The sequence below is a fragment of the Suncus etruscus genome, chromosome 6, assembly GCF_024139225.1.
Source record: "Suncus etruscus isolate mSunEtr1 chromosome 6, mSunEtr1.pri.cur, whole genome shotgun sequence".
In the NCBI taxonomy this organism is placed as follows: Eukaryota; Metazoa; Chordata; class Mammalia; order Eulipotyphla; family Soricidae; genus Suncus; species Suncus etruscus.
This window is the reverse complement of record NC_064853.1, coordinates 48,092,853-48,113,830: the sequence shown is the minus strand read 5'-3', so window position 1 is coordinate 48,113,830 and position 20,978 is coordinate 48,092,853. Positions and strand designations below refer to the sequence as shown.

Here is a 20,978-nt window from a genome sequence, read left to right as displayed (position 1 = left end):
CACTGATGAGTCTGTCTCAAAAAATAACAAAAAATAAAATTAGATTATTTGGTTAAATCATATATAATTTTTCTCCTGCTTTTTGTGTGTATGGTTTTATTTCGGTAGTGCTAGGACTCACACCCAACACCTCACATATACAAGGCACAAGATTGCACAGGGATAAAGATTACTGAACTACAATCCTGACCTGAAATGACTAGTGGGGTTGGTTTAAGACATATCATATGGTTTTGAGGGCACTATTCTCTGCTCTATTTGTTGTGCCGGGAATAGAATCAGGTTTAGCCTCATGAAAGGTAAGCACCTTAATCCTTCTATTACACCACCCAAGACTCTATTTTATTTTTAAGTTTTAAGCAGTGAAACATAGAATACTTGCACTCTAGTTTCTATAAACATCTCAGAGCAGTGATTCATAATCATCATACCACCAGCAGCATAAACAATGTTTTTTTTTTGTTTTTTTTTTTTTTTCGGATCACACTCGGCAGCCCTCATGGGTCACTCCTGGCTCTATGCTCAGAAATCACCCCTAGCAGGCACAGGGGACCATATGGGATGCCGGGATTCGACCCACCGCCCTTCTGCATGCAAGGCAAATGCCTTACCTCCATGCTATCTCTCTGGCCCCGACCAATGTTTTTTTTTTTTTATTAAAGGAAGAAAGACTTCAAAGGACAAGCAATTTTTCAGTCCCTCATCTATACATAGTCATGCTTCCTTTTACCATTCTTTGTTTTAAGTCTACATTTAAGTGACTCCCCTTGCCTAGAACTTAATAAGGTTTCAGTTTCTATCATGGGATACTATGTCCTGCATAATCTTAACTCTTTTTTTTTTCTTTCCCGTTTTTGTTTTGAGCCACATCTAGTGGTGCTTTGAGGTTACTCCTGGCTCTGCACTCAGAAAATCACTCCTGGCAAGCTCGGGAGACCATATGGGATGCCATGGATTGAACCCATGTTGGCTACATGCAAGGCAAAACACCCTACTTGCTGCCTTATTGCTCTGGCCCTTCCCTGCTCTTACTGGGTTTTTTTTTTCCCCCTCTGTTTTTTCTCCCCTCCCTATGACTGTGTCAGCAATGTTTAACATGCTGAACTAGAATTTCTGCCTTTCTCTTTTTATCTGGTTAACTCTTGTTTACTCTTTACATTTCAATTTAGGGGCTGGAACAGTGGTGCAAGTGCTAAGGCATCTGCCTTGCCAGCGCTAGCCTAGGATGGACCGCGATTCAATTCCCCTGCGTCTAGTATGGTCTCATATGGTTCCCCCCCTGCCCAGGAGCGATTTCTCAGCGAATAGCCAGGAGTAACCCCCGAGTGTCACTGGGTGTGACCTAAAAAACAAAATAAAAAAAAAATTCAAGTTAAATTGCCTAAGCTTTCTTTTGAGAAACATGCCCTATCTCTTTCCAAGTCCATTTTGGTATACCTTTTAATCACTCTTACCATGTTCTATACTCTTATCTATCATAGCACTCTTGTACATTTCTGTCATAATGTAGGATGTACATATATGTCTAATAATGTATAACGTATTGTTTACTCTTCACCTATTTCCTTGAAGCAGCTTGAGGGCAAATGCTATTTTAAAGTTTTTTTTTTTTTGGAGAGGCATAGTGATAGCACAGCAGGTAGAGCATTTACCTTGCTTGTAGCAGCAGACCCAGGTTCAATCCTTGGCATCCTGAACTTGCAAGGAATAATTTCTGAGCACAAAGCCAGGAGTATCACTGTGAGTGGCCAAAAAAGGTCCTTTTTTGTAACTATGATGTATGTCTGAGCTTTTCATTTTTGGGGGTCACACCCAGTAGTGCTCAGAACTTACATCTCTGAGCTCAGGAATCACTTTGGAGGGCTAAGGGTGTAAAATAAAATCCATGAATTGTGAGATCACCCCAGGCACCATGTTTTTAAACCCTATGCAGATGGGTCTAAAGAAACAGTGTAGCACGAAGAATTAATAAGCCAAGCCAGGGGCCGGGCGGTGGCGCTGGAGGTAAGGTGCCTGCCTTGCCTGCGCTAGCCTAGGACGGACCGCGGTTCGATCCCCCGGTGTCCCATATGGTCCCCCAAGAAGCCAGGAGCAACTTCTGAGCGCATAGCCAGGAGTAACCCCTGAGCGGCACAGGGTGTGGCCCAAAAACCAAAAAAAAAAAAAAATAAGCCAAGCCAGTCAGGAAAGAGTAATGGAGTCAGTGGCTTCTCCCTCATGGTGTCTGCTAGAACCAAGCCAAACTGCCTCTTTATTAAACCAATACCCATGTACCAGGAGAGGGAAGGTCTAGTAATCCCAGTGGACTTTTACGTATCAAAAGAGAGATTAATGGAAAAAGGAAGATGGGGAATGCCTTTGTTTTCTGTTAATAGCTGGTGTCATCTTACATAAGGGGACCCTGTGGGTTGCTGGAGATGGAACAAGCCAGTGTACAAGGCAAGCACACTGCTGTGCTATTGTTCTAGCTCCAGAGGCTTTCTGTTTTGACGATGTTGGAAATTGAACCCAGGATCTCACGCTTGCCAGGCAAGTTCTCAAGTGCTGAATTACATCTCCTGTAGTATGTGGGGGCATCTCTCAAATGTTTGCTGACCACATAAAATGATGTGAATTAAGTAATTGGTCATAGAAGTACTGATGCTGGCTGCTTTTAGAACCGTATGTTCTGCATGCAGGAACCCTGGGTTTGATCACAACGCAGTCCTCTAAGTACAACTGAGAAATACTTCCCAGCTATGAGAGGGCAGAGGAACCTCCTCTGCCCAGTTCATGTGACCCAAACAAAAAACAAATAGGAGGAAAGACTGGAGTATATTCTGGGATCCCTGTTTATCACAGTCCCCCTAGCACTGGTGGGATAAACTGTAGGCCAGGACTAGCCTTCGGTATTACTAAGGGTGTCCTCTCCCTGAAAATATTATTCTTCTAGCCATTGATTTTTTTGTTTTTGTTTTTGTTTTTTGTTTTTGGGTCGCACCTGGTGATGCTCATGGGTTACTCCTGGCTATGAGCTCAGAAATCACTCCTGGCTTGGGGGACCATATGGGACGTCGGGGGATCGAACTGTGGTCTGTCCTAGGTCAGCATGTTCAAGGCAAATGCCTTACCATTTGCGCTATTGCTCTGACCCCATAGCCATTGATTTTTATAGTCATGTACACTTTGGCTTTTAGGAAGGTTTTTGTTTGGCTTTTATTTTTCTTCTTGTAGGGGCCTCACCCACACCGTGCTTGCTAACATAAGACAAGCGCCACTGATGCTTTCCCTACACATTGTTTTTAATTTTAGCCATTTGTTCTATAAAAACCATTAATATCCCAGAATCCCATGTGACTGGACAAACTTGGGTTTGACCTGAAGTCAGTAAATTATGAATTCCTTTAAAAAAAACTGGCAATTTCAGATAATTTGGGGAAATTTTCTCTTAAAGATAATGTAAGGGCCAGAGAGATAGCGTGGGGGTAATTGCCTTGCATACAGAAGGACGGTGGTTCGACTCCCAGCATCCCATATGGTTCCCTGAGCCTTCCAGGAGTGATTTCTGAGTGTGGAGCCAGGAATGACCCCTGACCGCTGCCGGGTGTGACCCAAAAAACAAACAAACAAAACATAATAATAATGTAAATAAGGAGTTGCCTGGTTAGTGTAAGAGATATTACTACAAAATGGCAACAAAAATGGGGGGCATATTTGTTAAGAGTTCTGGACTGCTGAGATAGAGAATGTAACGCAGTAGTAAGAACTTGTTGACGTGTATGAGCCTGAGTGCAATACCCAGCATTCCACAACAACAAAAATTTAATAAAGAAGGATCCACAAAACTCACCACTTAGCTTTTTTTTTTTTTTTTTTTTTTGGTTTTTGGGCCACACCCGGCATTGCTCAGGGGTTACTCCTGGCTGTCTGCTCAGAAATAGCTCCTGGCAGGCACGGGGGACCATATGGGACACCGGGATTCGAACCAACAACCTTAGGTTCTGGATCAGCTGCTTGCAAGGCAAACACCGCTGTGCTATCTCTCCGGGCCTGGCATAGTATTTTTTACATTTCCATGTACATGCATATTAGCTTAAGTTAACCTCAAATTTTAAGTGGGTGCATTTTAAGGATTAGAGTCAAAGGAGCACAGTAAAAACGGTGTTAGAGTGGCAATTGTTGTTTGCATAGGCCCACCAAAATATGAGAGGCATGGAAAGGAATAACCTTGGCCTAAATACAAAGAGATCCTACCCCTGAAGTTTCCTGGCATAAGACCAACTCTAGGCTTCAGGCAAGTTATCGTCCGATCCAAGACATTGTCCGTAGTTCTAACACACTTTTCACACAGTCTCTGTTGTTGGTATCATGTTTCTGTATTAAAGATTCTGGAATCTGCATATCCTAAATTGAAGTCATGATGTGGAGTGTCTTCTCGTTTCACCTCACCATGAAAGGGCAATGCAGGAAGCCCTGTCCTGTAAGCAGGTCATTGTTAAGTCTTCTCATTGTTAAGGGAAGTCTCTTTTCAGCAGGATGATGTCTGAGCAGTGGTAGGGTCTTCCGTGGTAGAGGATTGCTTCCAGGTGATGTTATAGACAAACCTCACCATTAAGGGGCAATACAGCAAGCCCTGTCCAGTAAGCAGGTCATTGTTTTTGGTAAGTCTTCTTAGTGTTAAGGGAAGTCTTTTTTGAGTAGATCAATGTCAGAGCAGCTGTAGGGTCTTCCCTGGTAGAGGAATGCCTCCAGGTGATGTTATATACAACCTTGGATGTTTTGTAGATGTCTTCTCTAGATCAGGGGTGAATGGAGAATGCCCATTCTTCTGAGGCCTGTACCAGGTCTTTATGTCAATGTTCAGGGTGTAAGGTCTCATTGCACTACAAGATTTGTGTGTTCCCATCTCTATTAGATAAGAACTTATTGGTATGTATAGTATTTTCCCATTTTAGTGTGCCTAAGCAAACAAGAAATAAAGCCATGTGGTGCTATCAGATATATGGGGGCGTAAGAACATTTCCAACAATACCCATGACTTGGTTCAAACATAAGCATTAAACTGAGGGATTCTTTCACACCAAATTTCATATTGAGCAGTTCACAAAGAGAAGATAAAAAACGGGGGGGGGGGATCATCACTGTATAAGAAAATATTCAGCAAAAGTTATAGCCGTCGAAGAAAACACCCATAAAATGTTGAAGAGACATAAGTGTCCTTTTTATGCCTTTTAAAATAGTTGGGTGGGTGTTAACTCCAGGGCACCACTTTGATCTGTGACTTAGGACTCTACAGTACTTAAGTTAGAAAGGATAAATGAGGAGTAATGATGATAGGAGTTAAGGAAGTTAAAGAGAAATATGATCTTATGAAGGGGTATGCAAAAGGGCAGAGTACAAAATGGACATTCTGCTTACATAAAAACATAATTCAATGATAGTGAGTACTATTAATGTTTCTTGTGCGCGTGGGGGCAATAGCCCCCGCGCGATTTTGAAAATATAGACTGGACAGAGATTACCAGTGACTTCAAGAAGCTGGGAGGCCAGAAGTTCAGGGCCCCACCCAGACCCTCCCTAAGGAGCTGAATGGATAATGGGGGAAAGCCTAGGGTACCTTCAAGCTCCACCAAGGGGCCCAACTCACCGGCTTGCCCAGGCATGTGGCCTGGGGAAGCCCTGGAGATCTGGAGCAAGGTGGTAGAGGGGTGCTGGGGTTATCCAAGCCCCGCATCCCCACTAGGCCTGGTTAAGAAGGCCTCCAGCATGGCGGTGGCCTGCCAAACCCCCTCCTGCTAGACTCCCGGCTCCCAGGAAGGAGAGATCCTTCAAGAATCTGGGAGGCCAGAAGTTCAGGGCCCCACCCAGACCCTCCCTAAGGAGCTGAATGGATAATGGGGGAAAGCCTAGGGTACCTTCAAGCTCCACCAAGGGGCCCAACTCACCGGCTTGCCCAGGCATGTGGCTCGGGGAAGCCATGGAGATCTGGAGCAAGGTAGTAGAGGGGTGCTGGGGTTACCCAAGTCCCGCACCCCCACTAGGCCTGGTTAAGAAGGCCTCTGGCATGGCGGTGGCCTGCCAAACCCCCTCCTGTTAGACTCTCTGGTCTAGAAGTTTTAATTAAACTGGAGGTCAGAATTTGAGAGAAAACGAAAACATCTCAGGAAAATTTGAGGGACTAGAGTGCATATGTAAGTAAAGTGTCTGCTCAAGAGGCAGGCAGCGATGGTGGTGGAGGGAAACAGGACATTGGTGGTGGGAAATGTATATTGATGAAGGGGTGGTGTATTGTATGACTGAAACACAAGCATGAACCATTTTTATCCTCCTTAGAATCTTTACTAAACCTCTTTTTTGAGACACTGTTGGCAGTGTTTAGGATTTAACTCCTGGTTCTGCACTCCGGGATCACTTCTGGTAGGAATTGGGGGATTGATCATATGAGATGCCAAGGATTAAACCTCTATCAACCACATGCAAGTCAAGCATTGTAGCCATTGTATTATCTCTTCAGTGCTTCTACTTACCTTTTAAAGATAATAAAAATATCATATGCTTATTTAGAATTTATTTATTAAAAACTTTGTATAGATCTCTAAATTCATTCAATCCACAATAGCAGGATGGCACAACTTCTAACATCTCCTTTTATAGGTGAACAAAATAAGGAACATAGATTCCTAAAATCACTCAAGCTAAAAAGTAATGGAACTAGAATTTAAGCCCAATTGTTGGGTTCCCTCCCTATTTTCCTGCTCAGCATTACTGTGCATTATGAAGTTAATACAAAGAGCATCAGAAGAATACTTGCAGGCACTGTCTGAAGGTGGCACATATTAAGCTTCCATTCAATATGCCTGTGGCTTTATGTTTAGAAACTTCTATAGAAACTTTAGTGAATATCTTTTCTTCTTTTAACAGACATGGCTGGATTCTGCCAAAGAAATAAAAAAGCAGGTTCGTGGTAAGTGAATATAATCCTTATAATTCTTCCTCTTAGTAGGTCAGAGGGTTTCCAACCATCTTCTGGTTGTGAGTCACTTTAGAATCCTGACCATGACAGATGGCTTTGAAATCAAAATAAAGCCTCCCCTGGAAGGAGGAGATTCCACAACAGAAAGATACAGCAGAGGTGGGGACTTGAGATGTAGGTCAGATCCTGATGATGCTTTTTACAACTTGGCAAAGGTAGGAAAGGTCGGAATGGTTGAGAGAAACAGAAGGTGGAAAAGAATAAAGATGAGAAGAGGAAAAGGATATGAGAGTCAGCTCTCTAAGGGCTAGTGAGTGAAACTATAGTAGCCTGCAATGAGTTCCCTGCCTGATTCTGTTCTTTTCCATTGTTCTGGAATGTTATATTCTAAATCCATGTTTTTGTTTCAACAATTCTTTTGTCCCTTTTCAACAGTCCTTTGCTAAATTGAAATATAAAGGATGATAGAAGGGGGACAAAAAGGGTGGATAGAAAAATAAGATTTCCTGCCAATGACTGACGTGATTTTCTTTTAGTGTCAAGCCCTCTTGCATATAATACTGCGGCACACCCTGTTTAGACTGGTATTCTGGGATAGTATTACAAGATTAGGTCTGGATGTGGAGTACATTAGTATTTTGTAGTCCCAGGCCCATTGGACTAACTAAAGGGCAGGAACTTTAGTTATGGTAAGATAGATGTCTTTTTAATTAAGCTTATTAAAGAACAACTAATAGGAACTGTTAACAGGTGTTACATGAAATCCAATTTTTTTTTTCATTGATTTATTTTTGTTGGTTACTTTGGCTTTTTTTTTTTTTTTTCTCATAGCTGGTAGTGCTTAGGAACGACCACTCACTCTGCTCAGGTGTTGCTCCCATTGCTCAAGAGACCATGCAGTGCCCCAGATCAACTTGGGGCTCTTGCATACAAATATACAGTCAAACCTATTGAATTATTTTTTCAGCCTTTTTTATTTATTTTTTAAAAATATAACACATTTGGGCTGGGGAGATGAATTAAAGAGCTAGAGCACATGCTTTGATGTTTGACCCTTTGGTTTGATCGTAGCACTGATGATCCCTGAACATTGCCAGAGTGGTCCAAAGGAAAAATAAACAGCACAAAACACATTTCTGTCATGATGAGAAACAATACACTGCTTTTTGGAACTGGAATGATAGTACAATGGGTAGAATGTTTGCCTTGTTTGTGGCCAACCTGGGTTTGATCCCCGGCTCCACAACTCCACCTAGAGTAACCCTGAGCATTACCAAGTGTGCCCCCCCTCCAAAAAAATACCAAAATATTCCTTTGATGCACAATTCTTCATAATTTGCTTCCTTCTAATAACTTTTTTTTTGGGGGGGGGGTCACACCCAGCAGCGCTCAGGGATTACTCCTGGCTCTACGCTCAGAAATTGTTCCTGGCAGGCTCGAGGGACCATATGGGATGCCGGGATTTGAACCAATGACCTTTTGCATGAAATGCAAACACCTTACCTCCATGCTATCTCTCTGGTCCCCCTTCTAATAAAATTTTATTTTAAAATGCAAGTTATGAGGCAGTGAGTTGGATCACACTTCACATGTAGAAACTCTGGATTTTACCCCACATTACATGAGAGTGACTGAACTAGGAGTATCCCCTAACATTCAAAGGTTATGGCCCAATTCCTCCTTTCCAAGTGAAAATATAAAAAAAATATTTTTTGGTTTTCGGGCCACACCCGGTGATGCTCAGGAGTTACTCCTGGCTATATGCTCAGAAATAGCTCCTGGCTTGGGGGAACCATGTGGGATGCTGGGGACTGAACCTCGGTCAGTCACATGCAAGGCAAACACCCTACCACTGGGCTATTGCTTCGGCCCCTAAAAAATAAAATAAATTGCAACATTAAAAAATAACATGGAAGGCCAGAGTGATAGCACAGTGATAAGGCATTTGCCTTGCATGCAGCTGACCTGTGATGTACACAGGTTTTATCCCCGGCATCCCATATGATCCCCTGAGCCTGCCAGGAGCAATTTCTGAGTGCAGAGCCAGGAGAAACCCTTGAGCACTGCTGGGTGTGGCCCAAAAATGAAGGAAAAAAAAAAAGGAAAAGAAAAACTGTATCCCAAAACAAAGTTTCATCAGGAATAAAAATGTAAACATTTACTAACCCAAAGAGAAGATTGATTTTTATTTTCAAATAATTTTTTCTAAATGTGTTTTATCATATAAGTAATATACCCAGTATGAAAAAATTTAACATTATAGAAATATGGAGACCATTTGAAGTTCAAATTTTATCTTTCAGATAAAAACATTTAAGGGCATATTTCTCATCTTTTTGTTTTTGTGTTTTTGTTTTTTTTTGGGGGGGGCACACCTGTTAGTGCTCGGGGTTTCTTCCTGGCTCTGTGCTCGAAAATTACTTTTGACAAGCTCAGGGGACCATATGGAATTTGGAATCAAACATAGGTCGGCCATGTGCAAGGCAAATGCTCTACCCGCTGTGCTCTGAAGCCCCAATTTACAAAATATTTTTTTCTAGGCATATATAATTTTTTTTTCAGAAATAGAAGTGCATGGGCCAGAGCAGTGGTGCAAGCAGTAGTGTATTTGCCTTGCATGTGCTAACCTAGGACGGACTGCAGTTCAGTTCCTAATATGGCGCTCCATATGGTTCCCCAAGCCAGGAGCGATTTCTGAGCACATAGCCAGGATTAACTTCTGAGCATCACCGGGTATGGCCCCCCCCCAAAAAAAAAAAAGTATGTGCAGGAGAGGGGGTCCTTCATAAGAAACCTGCCACTGTATGGGAAGGGGAATCAGAGAAGGGGACCATTATCATCATCATTATATTTATTATTATTTTGGTTTTTGGGTCACACCCAGCAGTGCTCAGGGGTTACTCCTGGCTCTAGGCTCAGAAATAGCTCCTGGCTGACTTGGGGGACCATATGGGATGCCGAAATTCGAGCCACCATCCTTTTGCATGCAAGGCAAACGCCCTACCTCTATGCTATCTCTCCGGCCCCTGAGAAGGGGCCATTATGTATGATGAATTAAAAAAAATTTTTTTTTGGTTTTCTGGACCACACCCGGTGACACTCCGAGGTTACTCCTGGCTATGCGCTCAGAAATCGCTCCTGGCTTGGGGGACCATATGGAACGCCGGGGGATCAAACTGTAGTCTATTCTAGGCTAGTGCTGGCAAGGCATATGCCTTACCTCTCCGCATCACAGCTCCAGCCCGAATTAGTTTTATCATGATAAAATCATTGTTTTTAGTGAGTAGCTATTTCATCATGGATATGTTAATAACGACATGAATTTAACATGTGTTTATATATTCATATAAATATAATCAATTTCAATATAATTTTGTATATTCTTCTTAGTGGTACATAAATCTATTTCCCCCACAACAAAATAGAGTTTTCTGGTTGTTGGTTGTTTTTTTTTTTTTAATTTTGAGGGTCACACCCAGTGGTGCTCATGGGCTCATGACTCCTGGCTCTACACTCAGAAATTGCTCCTAGCAGACTTGAGGGACCATATGGGATGCCAGAAATAGAACCCGTTTCCATCCCAGGTCAGCCACATGCAAGGCAAATGCCTACTGCTGTGCTGTGGTTCTGGCCCTCTTAAGTTCTCTTTTTGTGAGATTGTTGCCAATTTGTTTTACTTACCTAAGCTCTATTTAGAGTTTTTTTTGGGTATGAAACACTAGAAGTGGGTTGATGGTAGGCATTAGGATTGATTAGATTTGAGATAACTTTGTGTCTGTAATTGGCCTTAAAAGGTTCTAGTAGGGCCTGAAGACATAGCACCAGGAGTGAACTTTGATCATAGGTCCATGAATAAATCCAGTGCACAGCTAGTTGTGACCCTAAAACAAAACACAAGGAAAAAAAAAGGTTCAAATATTGAATTAGGAATAGAGCTCAGTGGTATAGAATATATGCTTTATCTGGGAAACTTCTTGGTATCCTTGATAACCAACACTCCCTGACACACACCTGCCTCCTCAAGAGTGGCACAGTAGCACTGTGGACCTAAGCACTGAATTGTCTGCTCCACACAACTGAATCAATTATCACTGGGAGTGATCTGGTCCTGACCCCCTATGATCCTCTAACTCTAAAGTGTATTAAAAAAAATTCATTTAAAAAATTCTATTTCATTTATAGAGCATGAAAATATTAAAATAGGTAGTGGGACAAAGAAAAATTTAATACTTTTAGGTTCTTCTAATAATAAGAAACTTAGGCAGTAGCATAAATTTTTTATTTTATATGTTTTTATATATTTTATATATTTGTATATTTTATGTTTATTTTTATAGGTATCCCATGGAATTTCACATTTAATGTAAAGTTTTATCCACCAGACCCAGCACAGTTAACAGAAGATATAACAAGGTAAATGATTTATTAGTAGTTCAATAAGTCATAAGTAATTCTCTTTTTTAGAAGCTTTGGGGATTTTCCTATTCAGAATTGAAGAAAAATTATGTATTATTAAATCTAAACCAGAAAGTTTCTGGAAAAAAAAGGTTTTATTGACTTTAAGGTGGTTTACAAATGGGGCCGGAGAGATAGCATGGAGCTAAGGCATTTGTTTTTTTATGTTGAAGGACATCGGTTCGAATCCTGGCATCCTATATGGTCCCCTGTGCCTGCCAGGGGCGATTTCTGAGCCTAGAGCCAGGAGTAACCCCTGAGTGCTGCCAGGTGTGACCCAAAAACCAAAAAAAAAAAAAAAAAAAAAAAGATGGTTTACAAGTAAGTCAGTCTTAAAAATCTCAAGTACAAAAGTACAGATCTCAGGCCGGAGAGATGGCATAACAGTAGGTAGGGTGTTTGCCTTGCAAGCGGCCGACCCAGGACCAATGGTGGTTCAAATCCCGGCATCCCATGTGATACCCCGTGCCTGCCAGGACCAGTTTCTGAGCACAGAGCCAGGAATAACCCTTGAGCACTGCCGGGAGAGCCCCCCCCCCCAAAAAAAAAGGGTACAGATCTCAAGTTCCATGACAAAGCAAAACCATAAAAGGGAGAGGGTAAAGAGAAAGTATGGAGATCGAGGCTTTTGTCTTATATGCACTAATTGGGTTCAAATCCCCCCAAACATATATAGTCCCCTGGGCATTCCTGAATGCTGCTAAGTGTGACCCAAAAAAAAAGAAAAGTCTTAAATATCTTTAGTTTTCCTGGAGAAAATTAGCAAGAGAATTAACATGCATAACACAAGTTTTATATCACCCTCCATACAAGGTACCTTAAGATTAGAGAGATAATGTGGAATGTGACCTAAAACCAAAAAACGGGACAGACAGGGCACCTGCAAACCACCCAAGACACAATGCATGATAAGATATGCTCACTGTATATGTTTGTGAGTTTTTGTTAGTTGCTTGTTTTTGAAAGAAAAGTGCTATAACCCTTTGTGCTTTCTCTAGTCCCCTCCCAACCCCCCCCTTTTTTTTTTGGTTTTTTGGCCGTACCGGTGATGCTCAGGGGTTACTCCTGGTTATGTGCTCAGAAATTGCTCCTGGCTTCGGGGACCATATGGGACACTGGGATCAAACCAAAGTTCATCCTGGGTCACTTGCGTGCAAGGCAAAGGCGCTACCACTGTGTTATTGCTCCGGCCCCTAAAATACTTTTTTATGTAGAAAAATTTCAAGCAGATAGAAAAGAAAAACTAATAGTACAATGATACCCAAAATCCAATAATTAGAGTGAAGTTATTAATATCACTTATTCAGCTTTGTTTCTTCTCTCATTGCTGCTTTCTTATTGCTCACTTGATAATATCTTTTCTTTTTGGCTGTAGATATTATTTATGTCTCCAGCTTCGGCAGGACATTGTTGCAGGACGTCTGCCCTGTTCCTTTGCAACCTTAGCGTTGTTAGGCTCTTACACCATCCAGTCTGAACTGGGTGACTATGACCCAGAACTCCACGGTGTGGATTATGTCAGTGATTTTAAACTGGCTCCAAACCAGACCAAGGAACTTGAAGAGAAGGTCATGGAACTACATAAGTCATACAGGTAAATATTTCTCCAGTTCCCCTTTATTATTTTTTGAGAGAGTTTTGTTTTGATATAAATGTAAATCCTTGACTTGGGATGGAATGTGGAGCTATACAAAGAATCCTCAGACCTTTGATTCAGTTTTTTATTGTTTGGGGCCATACCTGGTGGTTCTCAGTGGTTACTCCTGGCTTTGCACTCAGGAATTACTTCTGGTGAGGGTTGGGGGACCATATGGATGCTGGAGATTGAGCCCTAGTCAGCCTCATGCAAAGCAAGTGCCTTACAATATCATATCTTTAGCCCCTGATTCAGAATTTTTTTTTTGGGGGGGGGGAGTGCCACAACCGGAATTGTTCATGAATTTCTCCTGGCTCTGCACTCAGGAATTACTCCTGGTGGTGCTCAGGTGACCATATGAAATGCCAGGGACTGAATTCAGGTCAGCCTGAATTCAGGGCAAATGCCCTATCTGCTATACTATTGCTCTGGCCCCTGATTCAGATTTTTAACTTATGATGTTGTATTAGGTAAGATTCTTAGAACAAGTTATCTTGAAATTGTCATACCTATGTAGTTTTTAAAGAACCCATTAAAAATAACTGAAGGTATTTTTGTAAAATCTGTAATGAATTCATTGCTTTTACTTTCATAGAGGTAAAACTGGGAGGTATATAGCACAGGAATCAAAATCAAGCACTTGGAATTGTGGTTGTTAGTAGCACTTGCTTTGCATGTATAGGGCCTGGGTTGAATCATTTATACCCCACACATATGCAAAACAAGGGTTTGTGGTTAAATTGAGCTGGGTTGTATCTTCCTGGGCTTTGTTTGTTGGTTATTTTTCTGGGGGTATAGGTGGTGAGACCACATCCAGCAGTGTTCAGGACTTATTCCTAGATCAAGGATTACTCCTAGCAGTGCTAGTGGACCCTAAAGAGTGTTAGGAACTGAATCTGAGTCAGCTCATTCAAGAAAAAGGCACTGCTCACTGTACTATCTTTCAAAATTAAAATCTTGACTCAGTTTGGTTCTGGCTTTTGACTTTGGGTAGCTTATTCAATCTCTCTAGAGTCCCATGTTCCTCATATTACCTCAGTGTGTGTGTGTGTGTGTGTGTGTGTGTGTGTGTGTGTGATATGGTGTGACTATTAGGATTGGAAAGTTAATGTGTATGCTGACTTCAGTGTGTGTGTCTGTGTGTGTGATATGGTGTGACTATTAGGATTGGAAAGTTAATGTGTATGCTGACTTCAGTATCTTAGACTGATGATGCAGGGGATCAAGCCCAGATCAGCCGCTTGCAAAGCAAGTGCCTTACCCGCTATACTATCACTTAGTTTTCTTGTCTGAAAGTAAGGTGAGAGAGTGAAATTTTTGCTACTTAATTAGGAAATTCATGAGAAGTGCTTAACACTGTGACTACAATATATGAGAGTTAAAATACTAGAATAATATTTTTATTTGTTTGTTTGTTTCTGTTTTTGTTTTTGGGTCACACCCAGTGGTGCTCAGGGGTTACTCCTGGATCTTTGCTCAGAAATCGCTCCTGGCAGTCTCAGGGGACCATATGGGATGCCGGGATTCGAACAACCGTCTTTTTGCATGCAAGGCAAATGCCTTACCTCCATGCTATCTCTCTGGCCCCAGGCTAATAATTCTTATTTCCACTTTATAAGCCATGAATGTCAATCTGGGTTTAGATAAATACTCTTGGGATTTAATTTTGTTTGGCGGCCATACTCAGCAGTGATCAAGGTTAACTCCTGACTGTACTCAGGAATCACCTTTTTGTTTGTTCGTTTGTTTGTTTTTGAGTCACACTAGAGGCGCTCAGGGGTTACTCCTGGTTCTGCACTCAGAAATCGCTCCTGGCAGACTCAGGGGACCATATGGGATGCCAGGAATCAAACCATAGTTCATCCTGGGTTGGCTGCCTGCAAGGCAAACACCCTGCCGTTGTGCTATCTCTGCGGCCCAGGGATCAGTTTTGATGGGATTCAGGAGATCATATGAGATGCCAAGGTTGGAACCCTGTCAGTCACATGCACAGTAAATACCCTCCTCAGTATACTATTGCTCCAGCCTGTGATTTACTTTTCAATTTCTCTTTAGACCAGGGGTCTCAAACTCAATTTACCTGGGGGCCGCAGGAGGCAAAGTCGGGGTGTGGCAGGGCCGCATAAGGGATTTCACACAAAAAAAAGGGACAGCGGGCAGGAGCAGCGGAAATGACGTCTGCACTAGGCGCAAAGTATTCTTGATTATTCGCTTACCGAATATTCGCAATAAAAAATCACATTAGGGGGCCCGGAGAGATAGCACAGTGGTGTTTGCCTTGCAAGCAGCCGATCCAGGACCAAAGGTGGTTGGTTCGAATCCTGGTGTCCCATATAGTCCCCTGTGCCTGCCAGGAGCTATTTCTGAGCAGACAGCCAGGAGTAACCCCTGAACACTGCTGGGCGTGGCCCAAAAACAAAAAAACAAAAACAACAAAAAAAATCACATTAGTAAGAAAAAAATAGCATTAAACATTTGCATATCCCGAATGGAACTGCTCAGGGTATACGAATGTTTAATGCGATTTTTTTTCTTACTAGGGCGATTTTTACTGCGATTATTCAGTATGTGAATAATCACGAATACTGCAATATTTGAAGGCTGGCCACGGGTCACAAAATGTTGTACGGAGGGCCACAAACGGCCCGCGGGTCGTGAGTTTGAGACCCCTGCTTTAAACTATACCAAATGGTATTTGTGGGTTACTACCAACTCTGTGCTCAGAGGACCATGTTGTATTGGATATCACATCCTAAATGTAAACCATGCATTTAGCCCAATGAGCTATTTTTTTTTAGCCCTTAATATAATTTAAACCCCCAAATTGGAATGATCTCATAGGACAGCTAGATATGGTCCTGTTAGGGATAGGATTAAAATGAAGCAATAATGGATCTTTATGATTTAAAATTTAGAAGTCTGCCATCTTGATATATTTTGCATAGATTACCAACTCTCACAAACAGAAATGGATATTTTAATTTGTCCATCAACTGACATTTTAACCAATATATGAAACTTCTGCTAAGACAGAGGTTTACTGTATAAGCAGATACCACTCAGTTCACAGATAAATACATGACAGGTTGCATCCTTAGAAACACATTAGTGGCCTTTTGCCCAGGCAGAGACTTAGAAGCTATGATTAACACTGTGAAGTTACACGAACAGAATAAATTGCTCTCAGTTTATAAACACTATGAAGGTATATCATTTGTACCCTACTTAAATATTTGAAATCATAGAACTAAGAAATGTAGTATCATATCATCCTATAAATATGACAAGTAAAAATAATACTTACGTTCATTTGAATGGCTCTATACCATATTTTTATTAAAATTTTTCATTAAAATTTTAACTAAATTTTTTTTGGCAGTGTTTAGGGCTTACTCAAGGATCACTTCTAGTGGGGCGCAGGGATCATATGGGGTACTGGAGATTGAACCTGGGTCAGTTGCATGCAAGGCAAATAAATGCCTTATTCATTGTACTATTCCTCTGACCCCTTCATCTGCTCCTTCTCCTCTACTTCCCCTTCTCGTCTTTCTTTCTCTCTTCCTTCTCCTTCTCTCCTCCCTTCTCTTTATTCCTTTCCTCTCCTCCTCCTTCCCTTCCTTATCCCTTTTCTCCTTCACCTCTTCTTTTTTTCTCTCCCTCTCCTCTTTAATTTTCATCAGTACATTTTTTCTGATTTAATTGCTTATTTTGTAAGAGAATATCCTTATTTATAGGAATTAACACCAAAGTATTTAGAAGGCTTTTTACTTTCAAATGATGTAGGGGAAAATGTATTTTAGGTAGCTTTTAAGCTTAAATGTTTTCAAAAATCATTTTAAAAATATTATATTAAAAATTTTAAATGCAGGGGCTGGAGAGATAGCATGGAGGTAAGGCGTTTGCCTTTCATGCAAGAGGTCATCGGTTCGAATCCCAGCGTCCCTTATGGTCCCCTGTGCCTGCCAGGAGCAATTTCTGAGCATGGAGCCAGGAGTAACCCCTGAGCACTGCCGGGTGTGACCCAAAAACCACAAAAAAAAAAAAAATTTTTTTAAATGCAGGGGCCGGAGAGATAGCACAGCAGTGTTTGCCTTGCAAGCAGCCGATCCAGGACCAAAGATGGTTGGTTCGAATCCCGGCGTCCCATATGGTCCCCCATGCCTGCCAGGAGCTATTTCTGAGCAGATAGCCAGGAGTAACTCCTGAGCACCGCCGGGTGTGGCCAAAAAAACCCAAAAAACAAAAATTTTAAATGCACCCAGAGTGATAGTACAGTTGGATTGGGTGTTTGCCTTCCAAATGTCCAACCAGGAGTTCAAGCCCCAGTGGTCTCCCAAACTGCAACAGGAATGTTCCCTGAGCACAGAGCCAGAATTAAGCCTTAAACATCACCTGGTGTGCCTCCCTCCCAATTTTTTTTAATGCAGAAGCCAATAGATCACAGTGATTGGCACTGCTGGCATGACCTGGGTTACCTCTGGATCTTCAGGGTTTGAACAGCGCCACATCCTTGGGCTCTTGCATTGACCCACTGCCCTGTTGGCAGGAAATTGCCAGTTCTTCCCCTGTTACTCCCCAGAACTTCCTAAACTCCACTTGGGAGGCCAAAAGAAAAATTTTTTTTTTTTTTTTTGGTTTTTGGGTCACACCTGGCAGCACTCAGGAGGTATTCCTGGCTCTATGCTCAGGGGACCATATGGGACACCAGGATTCGAACCACCGACCTTCTGCATGAGAGGCAAATGCCTTACCTCCATGCTATCTCTCCAGCCCCCAAAAGAATTTTTTAATGTAAGCATTAGAGCTGGGGAGATGGCTCAAAGGATTGGTACACATACAGGCAAAGCCCCAGATTTGGTTTTTATTTGGGTGCATGGTTTGGGCCACCAAAAGTATGCTTGGGACATACTCTCTTCTGAAGATATTCAGGGGGCCATAATGGGTGCTGGGGAATCAAACCAAGGTCGCTGTATGCAAGGGAAGTGTCTACCCTCTGTATTGTCTCTCTAGCCCACTATCAATGATAGTAACAACAACAAAAACATGGAACTAAAACAGTAATACAGCAGAGGGAATGTGCCTTGCATGGCCAACCCAGGTATGATCCCTGAATGCAGAACCAGGAGTAACCCCTGAGCACTATCGGATGTGCACCACCTCAAAAATAGGGTAACAAAAAACAAACAACCTAAACTAGAAATAATTAGAAAATAACTATTTGGGGACCTGGGATTATGACTCAGTGGTTGAGCACCTGCCCTGTTATGAGTTTGACAACCCACATTGCCTGTATGGAAGAGAACTGTCCCAGCAATACTACCTGGGGCCACAAAAGGGATAGCAAAACCAAGTGTGTGACCCATAGACATTAAAACAGCAAAGGAAGGGGCCGGAGAGATAGCATGGAGGTAAGGCGCTTGCCTTTCATGCAGGTCATCAGTTCGAATCCCGGTGTCCAATATGGTCCCCCGTGCCTGCCAGGAGCAATTTCTGAGCATGGAGCCAGGAGTATCCCGTGAGCACTGCCGGGTGTGACCCAAAAACCACAAAAATAAAAGCAAAACAAAATAGCCAAGGAAGGGAATGAGGGAGGGGATGGAGAAAAAAAGAAAAGGTGTCTATATTGTGAAGTGTCTTACAAAACTTTCCTAAGATGGATTTATGAGGCTACACCCCTCTGCTCAGAATTTAAGGCGGTGCTTAGAGATTAAACCTGGGTCTGCCACAAGCAAGGCACAAGAGCCTCAACCCCTGTATTTTCTCTCTGACCTCTTCTGAGACGGCTTTCATGACTTCAATATACAAAGTTTGCAAGTCTGTATGAGTTAATTTTCCTATTCTCCTTTGTGTGCTGTGCTCAGTTTCAGATCCATTCATAAGTAGAATTCGGGTTGACAGTACTTGTGAAAAGTTTATTGAGGAAGTTTGACTCAAACAAATCTGTAACCTCTCCTGAGATTTTGTTGTTATTATTCCAAAGATCTCTTAGCTCTTTTCATTGAGGGCACACACAGATGTGTTAGGAAGAGACTTTCTCTTGTTAAGTGAATGGGCCTCTGCTGCTTTATTTAGCTTTAGGCAATGTTTGGGGAAGCAGAGATCTACATGGTTTCTTTTGGGCATGTGGCTGTTACTATGTAGTTATTTTTGATGGATCTGAATTGTGCCATACTGAGAATGAAATCTTTTCTTCAAAGTCCCAAAATAACAGTTCATGATCATTTTTCAAAAGAAAGGAAGGCTATAAAAAGAAAAAGAAAAGATGGTCAGAGTGAATGTTTAGACAGTGAAACTGATTGTTTTCAAACAATTTTAATTCATTATATGCCTTGCAATGAAGACATCTTTGTAACAGAATAAAGCAGCCCCATTATCTACATGCTTCTATTAACCAATTTATTTTGTTTAGTTCAGTGGGCAGGACACCATCTGTTAGCAGAAATTTTCTTTTCATCAAGCCTTTCCCTATTAAGAATTCCCAGTTAAGTAACTTCAGCTGGCCTCCTGCTTCATTTCCATAATGAGTCAATTCAGGAGTATGGAGAGAACTGCAGCTAGGAGGCTATATAAATTGCCCTGTGCCCTTAGAGGATTTAATTTGGTCACCTCCTTGACAAGAAAAATTAGTGGAAGGAGTGTATGTATGTGGCAGGAAAAGGCTGAGAAGCAGGAATGGACCAGACAAGTCTGAATATGACGGTTTTAAGAGAATTGTTTAACAGTACGCTTTTCTTTCCTCCCTGATAGCTTTCTGGTGACTTCTTGTTTTCTCCAAGATGAGTTTTTCCTCCACCATATTTCAGTCGTTAAGATACATAGGTCGTGATAGGAATCTTTTCCCACAACATTCTACTTTCAGGAATGGACTATTTGTTATATGTAATTATGTGCTTCTATAAAGTTCATTAATATGCAAATGTTATGTGTTGACAATTGTGACAGTTTTAAAATTTTCATTCTATTTAAGGTCCATGACTCCAGCGCAGGCTGACTTGGAATTTCTCGAGAATGCCAAAAAATTGTCTATGTATGGTGTTGACCTTCATAAGGCAAAGGTAATACTATCTCTGGCCTTTATTAATATGCATGTCTTGGACCTGTGTCATATAATACTATTAAAAATAACCTTTACCTCAGAAGAGATAGTAGTTGCTGTTAAGCTCATCAATTGAATTCATTAAATATATCAAAGATATGAATTGAATTGGCCCTTTGCAATTATACCACTAGAATAAAAATTGACATCCAGGTCACATTAATATATTTGCATTCATTTGGAAGAAAAGAAATAGTCATTAATTCTAAGTTTAGATTACTTACCTAATTGTCATTATAGGTGACATTTAACTCAGGTAAAATTTATTTTCTCATAATAACAGACATTAGAGATATACAATTAAAATAATTCTTATCAAGAAGTATCTAAACGAAGGCTAATTTTCTCACAAAAATGTATATATGTTGGTATACCTAAAAGCTTATTTATTGTTTGCATATTTGTTTGTATGTACCTAGAAAATTACTAATAACGAAGCCTAACAAATGACATTAAGGCCTAGGGAGATGGCTCAAGTAATAGGGCATAAATCTAGCTAGCATCTAGAAAACCTTACATTTGATCTGCAGTTCACGTGCCCCCTGAGCACATTCCTGCCCTAGCTCTGGAACCTATTGTATGACCTGGGACAGAAACCTGCAGGAATTGTCCCTCCAGCTATCCTTCAAATCCACTGCTGAGGGTAGCCTCTTTATTAATAAAAAAAGAAAAGAAAAGAAAAAAGAATGGGGCTGGAGAGATAGCACAGCAGTAGGGTATTTGCCTTGCACGCTGCCAACTCAAAAACAAACAAACAAAAATGCCACTAGCATTTTGGTATATTTGTCTATTCAGTTTTTTTTTATGTTGTTGGGTTCAAATTGTGTAGAAGTTTTGTT

At 41.4% G+C, this 20,978-nt stretch overlaps 1 protein-coding gene across 1 annotated transcript in view; it reads left to right on the top strand.

Moving 5' to 3' along the window:
• Positions 1 to 20,978, top strand: part of EPB41 (erythrocyte membrane protein band 4.1) — a 170,953-nt gene that overhangs the window by 79,183 nt on the left and 70,792 nt on the right. The window contains exons 5-8 of the mRNA XM_049774683.1: positions 6,901 to 6,943; positions 11,290 to 11,365; positions 12,783 to 13,001; positions 20,011 to 20,098. Coding sequence (XP_049630640.1) covers positions 6,901 to 6,943; positions 11,290 to 11,365; positions 12,783 to 13,001; positions 20,011 to 20,098 — 426 coding nt within the window. The remainder of the gene's footprint in view (positions 1 to 6,900; positions 6,944 to 11,289; positions 11,366 to 12,782; positions 13,002 to 20,010; positions 20,099 to 20,978) is intronic.